This window comes from Amia ocellicauda, chromosome 1 (assembly GCF_036373705.1).
Source record: "Amia ocellicauda isolate fAmiCal2 chromosome 1, fAmiCal2.hap1, whole genome shotgun sequence".
In the NCBI taxonomy this organism is placed as follows: domain Eukaryota; kingdom Metazoa; phylum Chordata; class Actinopteri; order Amiiformes; family Amiidae; genus Amia; species Amia ocellicauda.
In genome coordinates, this window is record NC_089850.1 from 4,610,552 (window position 1) to 4,627,368 (window position 16,817).

The 16,817-nt window shown below is 35.6% G+C and overlaps 1 protein-coding gene across 1 annotated transcript in view; it reads left to right on the top strand.

The window, feature by feature from the left end:
- stum (stum, mechanosensory transduction mediator homolog) overlaps window positions 1-14,756 on the top strand; it is a 41,264-nt gene extending 26,508 nt beyond the window's left edge. Inside the window, exons 2-3 of the mRNA XM_066705740.1 lie at window positions 10,017-10,196; window positions 14,024-14,756. Coding sequence (XP_066561837.1) covers window positions 10,017-10,196; window positions 14,024-14,058 — 215 coding nt within the window. The 3' untranslated portion in view covers window positions 14,059-14,756. The remainder of the gene's footprint in view (window positions 1-10,016; window positions 10,197-14,023) is intronic.
- The last annotated feature ends 2,061 nt before the right edge of the window (window positions 14,757-16,817 follow it).

Below are 16,817 nucleotides of genomic sequence, written 5' to 3' on the forward strand. Positions count from 1 at the left end.
ACACAAATGAGTGTCTGCAGGCAACAGTGAAGCATGGTGGAGGTTCCTTGCAATTTTGAGTTGGGGATTTGGTCAGAATTAATGGTCTCCTCAATGCTGAGAAGTACAGGCAGATACTTATCCATCATGCAATACCATCAGGGAGGCATCTGATTGGCCCCAAATTTATTCTACAGCATGACAACGACCCCAAACATACAGCAAACGTCATTAAGAACTATCTTCAGTGTAAAGAAGAATAAGGAGTCCTGGAAGTGATGTTATGGCCCCCACAGAGCCCTGATCTCAACATCATCGAGTCTGTCTGGGATTACATGAAGAGAGAGAAGCTACTGAGGCTGCCTAAACCCAAAGAAGAACTGTGGTTTGTTCTCCAAGATATTTGGGCCAACCTACCTGCCGAGATCCTTCAAAAACTGTGTGAAAATATAGAATAATTGATGCTGTTTTGAAGGCAAAGGGTGGTCACGCCAAATATGGATTTGATGTAGAATTTTCTTCTGTTCACTCACTTTGCATTAATTGATAAATATCATCTATTAAGATGTCTATTTTTGAAAGCATTCTTACTTTACAGCATTTTTTCACACCTGCCTAAAACGTTAACACAGTGCTGTACATTGGACATCTGGCCCCAGTACCTAATTTTCTGCATATTACATTTCTTTATTCTATATCAATGCATCATTACATTTAATAAAAATTATATCTGTCTTTATCCAAGGCAACTGACAGGGTGTAATGAACACTAATGTACAACACTCTACATATACTATAGATTTCTATATATTACAAGGATAACAAGAACTTTATAAGAATCTATCCACACATTATGGTGAATTCAGTTACGGAATAAAGAAAGATTTCAGTAGTCTACAGAGATATTCTTAGCAGGTGTTGAAAGGTGGTTAGACACTGCAGGTCTAATGCTGACTGGCAGCTTATTCTACAGCTGCGTGCCAGAGAGGAGGTGGAAGGAGGCCAGACACCTGAGGGAAGGCACGACTAACGGACTCGTAGAAGAGGAATGGGTGAGAAGAGATATAGGGAGAGACAAGGGACTGGAGGCAGAAGGAGAGAGTTTGGTGAAGAGAGCAGCGTGAAAGGACCAGAATCTGTTAGGAATGTATGTGCCGGACCATAGAGGAGTTGTATACTTTAGGTCAAAAGTATTCACACCCTTCATTTTGAAAAGGTTAATCCCAGTTTACAATTGTTTCAGATGAAGTACAAGTTGTTTATTTTAGCTGTGTCAATACAAACCTGTCACATTCTGAAGATGTTAAATGATTGTAGGATATATGGTATTATATTTACAAATCAATACCTTCACTTTGGATATATTTAAAAGCAAATTACATACCGGGTGATAAGAAGGTCTGCTTTATGTCTAAAACTGTTCCACACTCTCATAATATCAATGAAGAATTATGTTTTCATTTGATCCACTGGACTTCCGTAATAATAACTATCCAGTCTGGACATATGCTTATTCATTACATACATTAATGCCTATTAAAAATGAACTTTACCTCCTCCTCTCCACTTTACTAACTTAATTAAAAAAGTAGGACTGAAGGTTCACAGTGTCAAATTGTGTATAATTTTTGATTTTTAAATTTGTGTCTATTATCCATTTCAATGTAACTACAGACCACCCCTGTTTACTGGGCAGGGGTACTGTACGTTTTATCAGGGAGACAATGTTTAATTTCTCAACATGAATATGTTTTACAGTTGGGAATTCTTTTTTTAGAAATTGATTGAAATTTGTAGAAAGGTATCCTCTTAGTATACAGTGGGGGAAAAAAGTATTTGATCCCCTGCTGATTTTGTATTTTTGACCACTGACAAAGAAATGATCAGTCTATAATTTTAATGGTAGGTGTATTTTAACAGTGAGAGACCGAATAACAACAAAAAAATCCAGAAAAATGCATTTCAAAAAAGTTATACATTGATTTGCATGTTAATGAGGGAAATAAGTATTTGACCCCTTCGACTTAGTACTTGGTGGCAAAAGCCTTGTTGGCAATCACAGAGGTCAGACGTTTCTTGTAGTTGGACACCAGGTTTGCACACATCTCAGGAGGGATTTTGTCCCACTCCTCTTTGTAGATCCTCTCCAAGTCATTAAGGTTTCGAGGCCGACGTTTGGCAACTCGAACCTTCAGCTCCCTCCACAGATTTTCTATGGGATTAAGGTCTGGAGACTGGCTAGGCCACTCCAGGACCTTAATGTGCTTCTTCTTGAGCCACTCCTTTGTTGCCTTGGCTGTGTGTTTTGGGTCATTGTCATGCTGGAATACCCATCCACGACCCATTTTCAATGCCCTGGCTGAGGGAAGGAGGTTCTCACCCAAGATTTGACAGTACATGACCCGTCCATCGTCCCTTTGATGCGGTGCAGTTGTCCTGTCCCCTTAGCAGAAAAACACCCCCAAAGCATAATGTTTCCACCTCCATGTTTGACGGTGGGGATGGTGTTCTTGGGGTCATTCCTCCTCCTCCAAACACGGCGAGTTGAGTTGATGCCAAAGAGCTCGATTTTGGTCTCATCTGACCACAACACTTTCACCCAGTTCTCCTCTGAATCATTCAGATGTTGGCAAACTTCAGACGGACCTGTACATGTGCTTTCTTGAACAGGGGGGCCTTGCGGGCGCTGCAGGATTTCAGTCCTTCTCGGCGTAGTGTGTTACCAATTGTTTTCTTGGTGACTACGGTCCCAGCTGCCTTGAGATCATTAACAAGATCCTCCCATGTAGTTCTGGGCTGATTCCTCACCATTCTCATGATCATTGAAACTCCACGAGGTGAGATCTTGCATGGAAACCCAGACCGAGGGAGACTGACAGTTATTTTGTGTTTCTTCCATTTGCGAATAATCGCACCAACTGTTGTCACCTTCTCACCAAGCTGCTTGGCGATGGTCTTGTAGCCCATTCCAGCCTTGTGTAGGTCTACAATCTTGTCCCTGACATCCTTGGACAGCTCTTTGGTCTTGGCCATGGTGGAGAGTTTGGAATCTAATTGATTGATTGCTTCTGTGGACAGGTGTCTTTTATACAGGTAACGAGCTGAGATTAGAAGCACTCCCTTTAAGAGAGTGCTCCTAATCTCAGCTCGTTACCTGTATAAAAGACACCTGGGAGCCAGAAATCTTGCTGATTGATAGGGGATCAAATACTTATTTCCCTCATTAACATGCAAATCAATGTATAACTTTTTTGAAATGCGTTTTTCTGGATTTTTTTGCTGTTATTCTGTCTCTCACTGTTAAAATACACCTACCATTAAAATTATAGACTGATAATTTCTTTGTCAGTGGGCAAACATACAAAATCAGCAGGGGATCAAATACTTTTTTCCCCCACTGTATCACAATATGCATAGATTAGATCATATGAACCTTAACATGCTTACAATTGGCAGGCCATTTGGCTAATCTTAGTTTATCTTATAGTTAATCTGGTTGCTAGCTACTAATCAAGACCATAATTTAATTAATTTGTTTATTTAATTAATCAAGGGAGATGTTTCTTCAAGGCACTTCCATTGGATGTAAGATTGCTTTATTTGTGAGAATATTTGTATATAGCTGAATAAAAATGTATTTTTCTTCTCTGTAAATGCAAACATACCCTTCACACCTTCATAGTCACAGGAAATCATAGGCACATAAGTAATCCTCATCTCATCGCTGATTTAACTAAATCAGTCAGATCTTGTTTCTTATCTATAGTGTTGTGTAGGAGGGATTTCCATTGCTCAGAAAGTGTCAGGCCCAATCTGATCTGGCCAGCGAGTGACTGGTGCCAATGCTGGGAGCACAGCCTGAAAGTCTCCCAGTCAGGTGATAACTTGTGTTTCAGAAAGTATCAGTGTCAATTTGGAAACACCTGCATATTCGCAGTAAGCTTGAGATTCTAAGAAAACCACAGATAACTTAAGAATATTACATTTTTTACAGGTTTTGTTTATCCCTATGTAAGATCATGATAACGAACCACTAGATAAAAGTAATAATTTTAATATATATCCTTTTTTATAATGTATTATTTTTATGGTGTTCTGTGCCAGGTTAGACTCCGGCTCTCCAAGGTCTGTTCTGGATGTAGTGGGTATTGAAAATGGATGGGTGGATATTTCTGAAATTATAGGTCCTTTGCATGAGTATTTACTTTACAGAAAAACACACCCGAGACGAGTCACAATTTTACCTTTACAATAATTTTATAGAACAGAAAAGGAAACCTCTCCATTATGGCTGTCTTTGGCAGCAGGCTTCTCAATCATCCTGTCACAGACATGTGGGTCTGACACATATTAGTGCAGTGAGAGTGATGGTTTGACACAGGCTGTGCACTTGACTCTGTGTCAGCAGTTTACGCTACCCTTCACATCGCTAAGCAACAGATATTCCCCTATTGTTGATTGTCCATATTCTTTGCACATATTTTAAAGTAAGTCATTGGGGTTTGAACTTCATTAAGGAAAAGGGGACTGTACCCTATTTCCCAAGCAGCACTAAATATGAAGAGTTGGCAAGTTAATTTATCATAACATTTATTTAGCATGACCATAATGCCTGCTGTTTTTCAGCACCTATGGCATTATTTTATGGGGGGGGGGTTAAATGGTATCTGTGTGGTGCAATTAGATAATGAGTCATTTTTTTCTAGTTAAATAACTCTTGTTATACGTTTGACCAGTAGAGCTACATTCTTTCGAATAGATCAGACACAAACACAAGATTCAGACAACTCTTAAATATAACACAAAGGTACACTGACCTTGCTACATTTTTAAAGGAATGGATTAAAAGGGACAGTTAGATATATTGTGATACAAGGGATAACAGTTACTGGTTTGGGAGAGATGCTCAAGAAGCCTTCCATAGGTGGCCAACAGGGAACCTTTCAATTTACGATTGGGCACAACTACACTAAATATAGCACTAAATATGCTGAAGTACTTAAGTATGCATTAAGTAATATGCTGTTGTACATTAGCAACACTAAATCATCCACAGTGTAATATTTCTCGAGTTCATAAATAACAAATATTGAATGTTCAGATACATATCTAAAACTCCTGGTAAATTGGCCAACTTAATCAGGTCTTGACAAGGATGCAGGAGGGACTAGGGGAGTCTGGCTGTGACGAGGAACCAACGGTGTGTTAAAACCAAGTTCCTTGTTTCTTATGAGTACCAAGTTAAAAAGAGGGTTGCACAAACGAGGTCAATCAATCCTACAGATGTTCTGCTGAAGTGACGACTCACATTGGTGTGGACACATCTCTGGGGTCTGGAGACAGTTCTCTGGCAAGGCTAATGTTCTGTATATGGTGCAGTCAAAGTCTTGAACCTTCTTAATGATGCAGTTGCTGTTAACGTCCTAGTTCAATGAGTTACTGATGTAAATGCCAATAACTTTTTAATAGTTTGCCAAGGTTATGAAGTGGTCGTTGATAACTGAAATATGTCAGTTAGAATGAGGGAAAATTAAGGAAACATAAAAATATGCATGTTCTAAACATTAGAATAAAGAACAAGGTAGCCAACATTGTCAGAGGTGAGTTTTTTCACTCTCATTTTCTTCAGATTTTTTACTGAGTTTGCTTGTCATTTTGGGGACTGTTTTTGCTTGATAATGTCCAGTCAAGATCTTCAGCAAACATTTATCTTAATTTCTTTATTTTAGTTACTATTGTGAATTTTGAAAAGCGATAGAATTTACTTTTCAGTAAAAATGTGCTTCAATGCCATAGTATATGGTAATCTTCAGTCATGACAAGAATAAACACTAACCAAAACCATGGATACTCAAATGCAGCACAGGGTTTTAGTAAACACATTTTTATTGTTTTACGAGCCCTATGGTTCTCAATGGGGGTTAATGTTTCACCACAGCAATGTTTCACACATAGTGTCTGCCGTGCCGCTGTGCACAGAATCACTTTGAATTCAGAAGCTTCCAGTGAAAAACTAAAACACTATAACTATGTTACAAAATAATAACAACTTTAAAACCAAATAAACATGTATTTATTTTTTGTCTGAAGTCTGATGAAGGATCTTATGGTAATTTGAAAAAAATAGCATACTTTTCATTGTATAATTAACTATTTTGATGACCACTGATATATGGGTGCATTCATGACACGCAGACTTGATATTCTGTGCAGACATTGATCAATCAATTGTTTAGCCAATCATTTTCTGAGAATCTTTATCAGTACATTATCAGAGGAACATGTGCCGATATAAATATTTCTCTAAAAAAAAAATATTGGCCGATAATATCGGTGCACCAATATATCTGGGCTCTGGTGTTAAGAAGGAGGTTGTTATAACTGCACCCCAATACAGCACAGGCAACCTCCTGAGGATAGTGAATTTCATTATCCTCGGAAATCAAATTATAATTAATTATAGTGGTGTCATCGGTGTACTAGAAAATCATGAAAACTGTCATGAGAAATAAATTGATTAGAAAATAATGAGAAAACCAGGGGGGACAAAACACAGCCCTGAGGTTCTCCAGTGCTAAGGGTCAGTTTGAGTTCTATACCTCAGGATGTCCAGTATCGAGTAGCACATTGCCAGGTTGATGTCCTGTAACATATGAAATAGCTTGCAGGGATTGATAGTATTGAAGGCCTAGCTGAAATCCATATTTTGTGTATTCGTGTTTGGATACATGCATATTGGGTTTCTCCAGGTGTTGTAGTGTGTGATGAAGAGCCAGATTGACAGCATCATCAACATACCTATTTTCACTATTTTCAAAACAAATATAAAACTCGTTAAGCTTCTCCGGGAAGTCAGTGTTCAATCAGATGGTAGGGAGGGTTATTTTTTATAGTTAGATAACTTCTGTTGATTTTTCCAGACTGATCTGGTATCATTGGCAGTTAATTGTTCCTCCAGTTTTTTGTGAAATTTTACATGGCCTTTCTTATTGTAGAACGTCATATTTGACAGTTTAATATAGCACGCCCTGATGTCAGCTGAATTTGTTTTCTGACACAATCAAGATAGTTCTATGGTAAACCAAGGTTTACTGTTGCTGTATGGACTTTGTAGGGATTGTAGGGATATCTCAACACTAAACCTAATATATGACGTGACTGTGTCAGTGCACCATGATTTTACAAATTTTAGATTTTGGCTTAACGGTTCTGAATTTTTGTCTGTTCTTCGTGACCTGAAGCAGCATCATATATTCCAAGTTGCCCAGCGGAGCTCTCGGAAAGGCACGGTAAGAAGATGGGATAGAATTGTAACAATTATCAAGTATTTTGTTCTCTCTAGTGGGGCGAGAATGTTGCCTGTTGCTCATAATTCAAGTCCCAGATAATAATAACTATTGTTTGGATTTAGGATTAGTTATTATGACTGTAGAGATCTAATATGCTAATTCACCTATGACAGTGCTAACATTCACTTGCAGTATAGCACGAATAACACTATAAACGCAAATTCTCTTGGCAGATAGAATGACCTGCAACTTATTAGGACGCAACAGATATAGCGGAGCACCAATATTATCAGCCGATATCGGCCTTTTAAATGTCATTATCGGCACATATTCTACCAATGCCACTGACATTTTCTCAAACTAATGGCATTTTTTTGAATTACCATAAAATCCTTAGTCAGACTTTAAACAAAAAATAAATACATGTTTATTTGGTTTTACAGTTGTATTTTTAAAATAGTTATGGTGTTCATAACCAATAGAAAGTGTTTTTGAAAGCTGCGCTGCATTTGTGTATCCATGGTTTTAGTTAGTGTTTATTCTCGACTTGAGGGAAGATTACGGTATACTATGCCATACAGGTGCATTTTTAATGAAAAGTTAAATTCACAATAGCAATTAAAATAAAGAAAAACAGTAAATGATTGCTGAAGATGTTGACTGGATATCAGAAAGCAAAAACTGTCTCCAAATGACAAGCAAGCTCAGATCACAGTAAAATATCTAAAGAAAATTAGAATGAAAAAACACTTCTCTCAGAAAATGTTGGATAAAGCTGAAACTATACAAGATATTTATAAAACTATTTCAAATCCTACATCGTGTTTTGGCTATGATTCACATTGCAATACGTTTAATATATGCAGTAAATAAGTTACACTTTTGAGAGGGTAAAAAGTAACAACAGATCTCTCATGCTTTATGTGTGATGACAGTTCTGCACCCCTGAAATTGACCTTCCAAATGCAAACAGCTTATTTAATATTAACATATGAGAGGGTTTATATAAATGTCACAGAACACCCTGAAGCTAATTATGCCCAAATAATGAACATGGATTTTCAGGTGTTACGCTGTGCAAAATAGTCCCCATATCCATCTACTACAAGCTGTTGTTGCCATTCATTCGTTTGGATGATTTATGCTTATTTTATTGTGATTTCCCAAAATGTGATTACTTTCTAATCACAGTTTTCTCCAAAACCTGAAGTGTGGAATAGATAATACATTTTAAATAATAGCAACATGGTGTTTGTAAACGTTTGGCTTCCACTCCAATGACGTTGCATGTAATATGTGCAGAATTGCTGGCTGACTCAAGTAGCACACAGCACCAAAGCTGCCTTAGATGCCTAAGGTTGAATGTAAAGAATGAATAATTTACACTCCACATATTTTACTGTATTGATGAAAGATGTTGAAGTTTTGGTATGGTGTCATGGTATGCAAGGACACAATGGGTGTTAAGAGAACCTTTAATAAAGTATAGTGAATTGCTTTTAACTGTTTGGTCGGTTCACATGCAAATACATTTTATTACTGAATATCATTTATGATATAAACAATTTGGCACTTTTCCTGTGAACACTTCCTACATTTAACATTGATTAATTCATTCTTTAGAGCCAGAAAATATAATTCTTCTTTCCTCCACTATTTAGACACTCCAATTACACTCCAATATTGTAACTAAGTTTCCTTAGGCTAAAATCTCACAGCTTACAGATGAATACACATCTGGAGAAACTGATACCGTTGGACTACAATACAAATTGGGAAAACAAAATCCCTGTAAGTTTTAATATTGGAATGCTTGCAAACTGCTTCAAACTGCTAGCTGAGACACTAGCTGTTAACAATGACGAGGACACTCCACTGTAGCTAATATTTCCAGTCATGACTGAATACAGCACTTCTTACTGTAAAACAAAAAACATAAACCTTTGACAGATCTCATATAAATGTACTAAAGCTGTGGAACTGTAATCTTCAGATCAAATGCACACCGTCACCATCCAAAATAACATTGTTGAACATTTTAACAGTTGAGTACAGCAGAAAAATATACTGTTGCAACACTAACTTATAGACACCAGAGAACATCTCCAACACAAATGATGTATCTGTCTTTGCATGGAATAGGAAGTGATGCTGCTTGTATGATATGAATTGACATATTTTGATTGATAACACATGGTACACGTTTCCCCAGAACCAAAATGCAACTATTGATAACATTGATAAAAAATATATATGTATGGGGTGTTAGAAACAATGTTTCAGTATACAGTACAGAAGACATTTTAGTTGCAGAAAATGTAAAAGTTACTACTGGTAATAAATCTACAAAGTATTGAATATAGAAGTGATATTTACTATATACATACAATGGAAGTTATCACCAATATAACAACAATGATATGGTAAAAGGATAAAGGACTGATGTAAAAGTGGGATATTCAGTGATTAGAGTTATTCTATGTTTCCTTATAGCCCAACAACAACAACATCAACAAAAAGTAAATTATTCAGTTTAGGTCAGATAAGTGAATGAAAACCAAAATATGCCATTGCCACCATGGACCATGATGGGCCACCACTCATTTATTCATCATTCAAAAGACTGCTTCCAAGAGCATCCCAGATGTTCACGAACCCCCAGCAATGCAGGTCTTTGAAAATAACTGCTGAGATCACCCTCGTCACTTTTCCAACACAATAACCCTCACATTTCTGCTCTCTGAATAGGCACCTTCGTGTCTGCTTTCACGGTGTTGTGTGGAGCACGGACGGACCTGCCGGACCGGCATATGTGTTGCGTGTTCTGGCTGAACATAGCCGCAGCCTTCATTCAGATCCTGACTGCCATTGTGATGGTTGGATGGATTATGAGTATATTCTGGGGGATGGACATGGTCATCTTGGCGAGTAAGTGCAGATTTTTCCATTTTCACATTGTTCCATTCTCCTTATTCTCCTTAAAACATAGCCTTTTACATCCAATCTATAAATTACAAGACTGGCACTATCCAAGCTGTTACACAAAAGATTGGATGTTTAAAGTGATATTAAAACCATAAGTGTCTTGTCTTTTCTAAGCCCGATTGTAGCCATGCCATCAAGTATCGTGGATCAGTGTTTTTTATTTAATATAATCCAGTGCCTAGGTCTTAATTTGTTAAGTCTTCTGTCATTCATTCCCCTATTTATATTTTTTAAAGGGTCAATAATTACAGTACATCCTTATTTTTAAATACTGTTGCAAAAAATCATTCCTTTTAGAGTATGGGACTTAGTTGTCATGTACTATAATGTATTAACCAATGGTTAAACATTATGACATTTTGCTGTTTGCTTGAAAAACAAATGGAAAATGTTCAGCAGATTTATTTGTACATTTAGCTTTGTTTATTCTGCACATACCATTTCTCTTACTCATTTCCTTTAAATATTTGCATACCTCAAGGAACAGAAGGGCAAACTATAAAGTTTTATTTATCACATGAAATTAAACCTTTAAACTTTTGCTTTTCTCTGCATAGGCTATAAAATATATTTATTTAATACATATTTTAAAATTGGATGACAGGGACATGATATCGCTTATTGATTAATCAAAGAAAGTTAAGAAGGAAATGTTCAACTAATTTTGATAATGTTTTGTCTACTTTTCTTTCTGGTGTGTTTGTAACCTGATATGTTAGGCTTTAACGTATCTGTGCAAATGCCTGTAGTATGATGTAGTATGTGTTTAAAAGGAGTAAACATCATCACAGTGAAATCAATGTAAAACAAATATTAAATGTGTCATTCTGTAGATTTGTCAGTTCCTCAAACTGAGGAACTATTACATTCCTAAAGATGCACTCCATATTACAGTGGTTGCTACAAACTGACCAACTGAAATTGAAATCCACACATACAGTCATTTATCTCATTACAGTTGTTTTGCTGACTGAATAGTATAATAACATTTGTCACACACTTGATCACAACAGAATAAAACCAATTAAAAATGCTTGTTGGTTACACATTTGAAAATAGTGTGTAGCTGTGTGAAGCAGAATACAGAAATGCCCCATTTTGTGTTCTTGAAAAGCATGACAAAAACAAAACAAAAAGACACAAAACAAGCTTAGCTTTACCATAGAAACCAATGTTATAACAGAGGATGTGTTCCAGGACATATAAACTCATAGCATACAAGCCATATTCACTACAAGAAAAATAGAAAATAAAATAGTGTACATACTTGCACATACAAATAATCAGAACTTGAAGTCTATTGACCACCAATACCAACCAGATGTTGACCTTTATCAAATCTTTTCAGTACTTCTTTCTTAAAAAAAAAATACTGCGCTGATGAGGCAAAATAAAACGACATTAAACCGAGACGTTAGACTACACAGAAAAAGTTTGTTCTCTAAATAATTGATGACACAGAAATGAAACGACGCTAAGAGGGCTGACACAAAATGGGGTATTAATGTACTATAACTTTAGTTTCTTTATGGTTAATTAATACAGTAATAACAGCAAATGCAAAATGTAATCTGCATAAGATTACAATGTAAAAACCTATTACCTGAACATAAATGAAAGCAAATATTAACTTTTGATAAACAACCCCAACTCCTAGTTTAGAAAATAATGTTCCTGTATATCAAGAGCTGTGAAGTATGTCACCAAATGCAATAGGATGGGAAAACCAAAAAGCAATCAATATACCTATTTTACAAAGCTGGAGAATTAGCAGAATCGTTTTCAATGTATGTAAGATTTTAAATATAATGATATTCTTGTTTCTCGTTAAAACGTATTCCGTAGGTATTGTATTTTGAAGTCAAATTTATTTTACCGCAGGGGTTTTCATTTCTTGGTTTCCTGATATGTTCATGAAATCACATTTCAATCTTCTTTCCTTTATTGATGTATTCTTATTTTGCTTTCACTTGGCTTCTTCCCTGGAATACATTACTAGTCTTTTCTAAAGGTGTATTTTACAGATAATATCTTTGTTTTGATATATGTTGCTTTAATCTAAAAATGTCCATATTTATTTTTTATGCAACATCACTAAATGGATCAAGTTTCAGAAGGTAGGTTATACATCCAACAATTCCCCTCTCTACAAATCCCACTGCTTTCTTTAATCTGCCACTTTTTAATTCACATTGAAACAACATACTCCTTTTACCTCATTGACACCCTTTTCCATGTAATACTTTTTTATTCAAATGCTGTCTACTATCATTCCACCACTTAAATACTGATGGTTTCAGGTTTTCTGTTTCCAGTATAGTAATAACCACACCACAGTGGAAACCTCTGCTGAAGATACTGTAGAACGTGGAGACACTTGCATTTCTGTGTGAATTGACCTTTACCTGTGATATTCACAGCATATACTTAAGACAAGTAACAAAATAAGTAAATTGGTATTTGGGGATTTGAGAATCACTGATGAAAGTTAGGTTACATTAGTCCTTTGTCCTTTTACCATATAATTGTTGTCATATTGGTGATAGCTTTGGTTACTGCATAAAAACTGCTATTATATGTATATAGTAATTTACACTTACACTTATACTATTTTTAACACCTTGTAGATTTACTAGTAGTAACTTTTAAATTTTCTGCAACTAAAATGTCTTCTGTACTGTAAACTGGAACATTGTTTCTAACACCTGCACTGCTTTTTTTGGTCTGATTATTACAAAATAACTTAACATAACATCTGAAAGTGCATCCAGCATGGCTCATCCAGCATGAGCATCAAGTACATGTTGTAAGTGTAATGAAAAAGTAATTATATCACTTTCTTACCCAACAAAAATAAATGTATATATATATCTACAAATGTTTACATTTGCAACTTATTAAATTATGTAAGCAGAAGGAGCATTAAATTGCTTGGTAAGGACTTTTTTTACTTGGTCTTTGGTTGTATTGTTTAATTTATTTTCTTTTAATGGATCATCTAAGGAAGCCACATTATGACTTTCTGCTCCTGTAAATTAAGCAAAATATATCTTAATATTATTGACACTTATTTGCCAGGTCAGGGTAAAGATACAAAAATATAATTTCGTATTCAGCATAAAATTTTGTCAAAGATGAAAGTAACATAACAAGTAACATAAAAGTACACCTCACTAAAAAATGGGCAGTTCCCTCCATTTCAAATAAGCAAAAATGTACATTGTTTTGCACCAAGGCACATAGACCTACAATAGGGCGGAAGATTAGCCTGCATACAGTGAAATGACTGCTATTAATTGAAGATTAGGTTCGAGTGCTCAGTAAGATGTATCGTAAACATTTAACAAAATAAGAATAAACAAATAAACCATGTACAAACCACAAGTCACGTGTACAAAAAAATAAATCAATAACAAATCTAATTAATATACCATCTCACAAACAGTAAAACTTTTTTGACAATGGAAGTTATACTAACTTTGTAAAAGATGTGAAAAGTGTGCCAAATAATCAATTATCACATTCCTAACACATTGTGCTGTAGTGTGAACCCCTGGTTAGCCATATGGGAAAATTCTTGTTGAACTTGCTAAATCACTCACACATCAAAAGGGAATATTTGTGTTGCTGAAAACATTCTAAACGTCCCATGTGTGACCCTTTTTTGTGTGGCATGGAGGATATCCATTTAAATATGTTCTCATTTCCCAGATATAATGACTTTTCATGACCAATCATGTTGTGAACTGTGTTTTGTGTGCTATTTACAGGCTACAGGGATCAAGGAATTCCCCAGCAGCTGTGATGGCGAAGAACATACATGAAGTAAGAATGTAGTCTTTGTGCCACCAATGAGGCAGAATTCTTGAAACGCCTTTAACATCACATTGGAGAGAGAGGCTACTTTTTCACAGATCTGTACTTCCAGTATCCTGGTACTTCACGGTCAATGTGCCAGAATGACGTCTGTTGACTGAGGAAACCTTTTCAGCACTCTGAAGTTTGAGCTGTGAAAAACGGGGAGGGGAAAGCGTGTGTTACGTGTGCTTAAAACTGTTTCCGACCTGTCAGGACTATTTCATGTTAGAGATTTTTATGGGTTGACAAAAAAAAAAAAAAATGTTTTCTTCTGAGCATTTTCAGCTGTTCAAATGGATTTGGGGTTTTGCCTAATGTATTTTATCAGTGCAACACAGTATCTGTGTTTAGCTCACACAGGTTTTATTATTTGATGTCAAGCCTTACAAAAATAGAAAAATGAGCTGTCCTTTTATATATAATGCATGTACATCTAGTTTGATGTTATTCAACTCTTTATAAAATGTGTATCTAAATACTCATGGCACATGACTTTTTAATTCTAATTTATTGGTTTTTGTGAAGCATCATTACCATACACATCATTATATTGTGTAGTTAATTGTTCTAGGCTGGTTGCCATAGATACTGTCCACTCTTTAAAGGTCTCTATTTGTACTCATGGGATTAAAGAAATTAAATTGGTGTTAGAGTGATGGTTTGTTTTATTGAAATTTCAACAACAAAAAAGAGAGAAGCAAAGAATTTGCAGGCGTGGTTTTAGGTTTTCATTTTTAAAAATGGTTTCATGTTATTGGGTTATTAGGGGAGAAAAATAATGACAAAATGCATGACATAATTAATTGAAATGTTGAAAATATATTTGTTCATGGCTTTCCAAAAACAAACAAAAATACAGGAGCATTACATGGGTACTAATTACAACCAGGAATACTAATGTTTACTGCATCTTTTATTTATATCCTTCCAAAGGACTTTTAGAGGAGTTTCTAAAATATATAGCTTTATACATTTCCCATGTGTCACAAAAACCATTTAAAGAAAGAGCTGATATGGTTTTTATGGTTCACAACCTGACAGGTATTTAAACATCCTAGCTTTAAATTCACCATGCATTAAAATGGCAAATTGTATTTCATGCAGATGTGCATAGGCTTGATGTCATGCTACAGAAGAACTATATTTCTGCTGGTGGTCTGTGCATGCACACCCTTGCACCAAATACAAGCTGACAATTTGCAAGTAAGCGTAGTGGTCTTAAAACTAGTAAGTTTACAATGTGGTCATAATGTGAACAAAGGAAATATATGTTGTCGGCACATCAATTTTAAATATTAAATAAATCCAAACGTGCTGGGCATTTCAGAGGCTACAAAAATGTGTGCTTCCCTTAATATACCAGAAGTGTCACAGGAATTGATTTTGTGACATCTAGTGCAAACTATTATTTCATGTGAGAATATATTTGTTCTAATTTCCTTCAACCTCACTCATACTAATTTGGAATGTATACTTTCCTAATGGTCATAATAAGTAGAATGTAGAATATATGTGCAAGAAGTCTCAAGGTCACTTTATTGGACACTTTTAGTACTTTTAAGAAAAGCAACTTTCAATTGCCCGTGAAATGTAGCATCATTTTGGGATTTGTAATGCTACTTACTATTTATACCAAGCTACTTGTAATATAACATAAAGGAAGGGTGCAGGAGCAATAAGAGAGTGTTATGAGATGACATTTTGAAGGCCTTTGGACATTGCTGAGAACCATATCAATTTCAAGTCAAATAAAAACAATTAAAAAAAAACAAGCTTTTGATTTAAATGTTATACTAGTCAGCAAACAGGTCACTGTATGTGTTTTCTTCATCGCAAAGTTAAATGCAACTGTATTTTAAAGGTATTAAGCTCATTAAGATTGAACGTTTTGAGTTACTCCCCATATTTAGAACTGTAACAAGAGGCAAGCTTTTATTATTTTATTTTTATTTTCCTTTTGCTTTTAACATTTCTGTACAGTACATTGTATACATTGTGTTATGACATGCACATTGGATGGTAATTGGAATTTAAAAAAATAAATAATAATAAAAAATAAAAATAATAATAATAATAATTCTGTTGCAATACAGTGCATTCTAAATTGGATCATATTGTTTACATTCACAGAAAGGGCACAATGGATGCAAGTCCATGAACAAAATCTAAAAACTTAAACTATTATGGGTAATATCAAGCTAATATCTTAGCTAAGGCTGCACTTTGGGCTGGGCGATATGGCCAAAATACAATATCACGGTATTTTAAAACATTTTTGACGGTATGAAGGTATTTTTAATGGCCATTTTATACTGTTCATAAAGCAAAAATAATAGGACACAACTGACATTGAATTACGATTCCTGTTCTGTGTCAGTTGTCTTGAAACCAAATCATGTCCACACTATCGACGACGCACCTTTTTTCGGGACAGATTCACTAGGGTCAATTTGCTGTGAAGTTTCTCCCACACTACTCTCCTCCATCTCTTCTTCATTCATTGTGCATTGATCACGTTTGTTTATGTCAACACGCAATACACATGGCATTTATTTTCGATATTTGGCTGAGGCGCATTCATTCCAGAACGAGGGCCGCGTTCGAGAAGCGCAGTTCTGCGCAGAGACTCAGAGATGCGTGTTACTGCAGTGTTTCTGCGCAGAATCGCACAGCGCAGCGCAGCTCTGAGAAGCTGCTGTGAGAGGA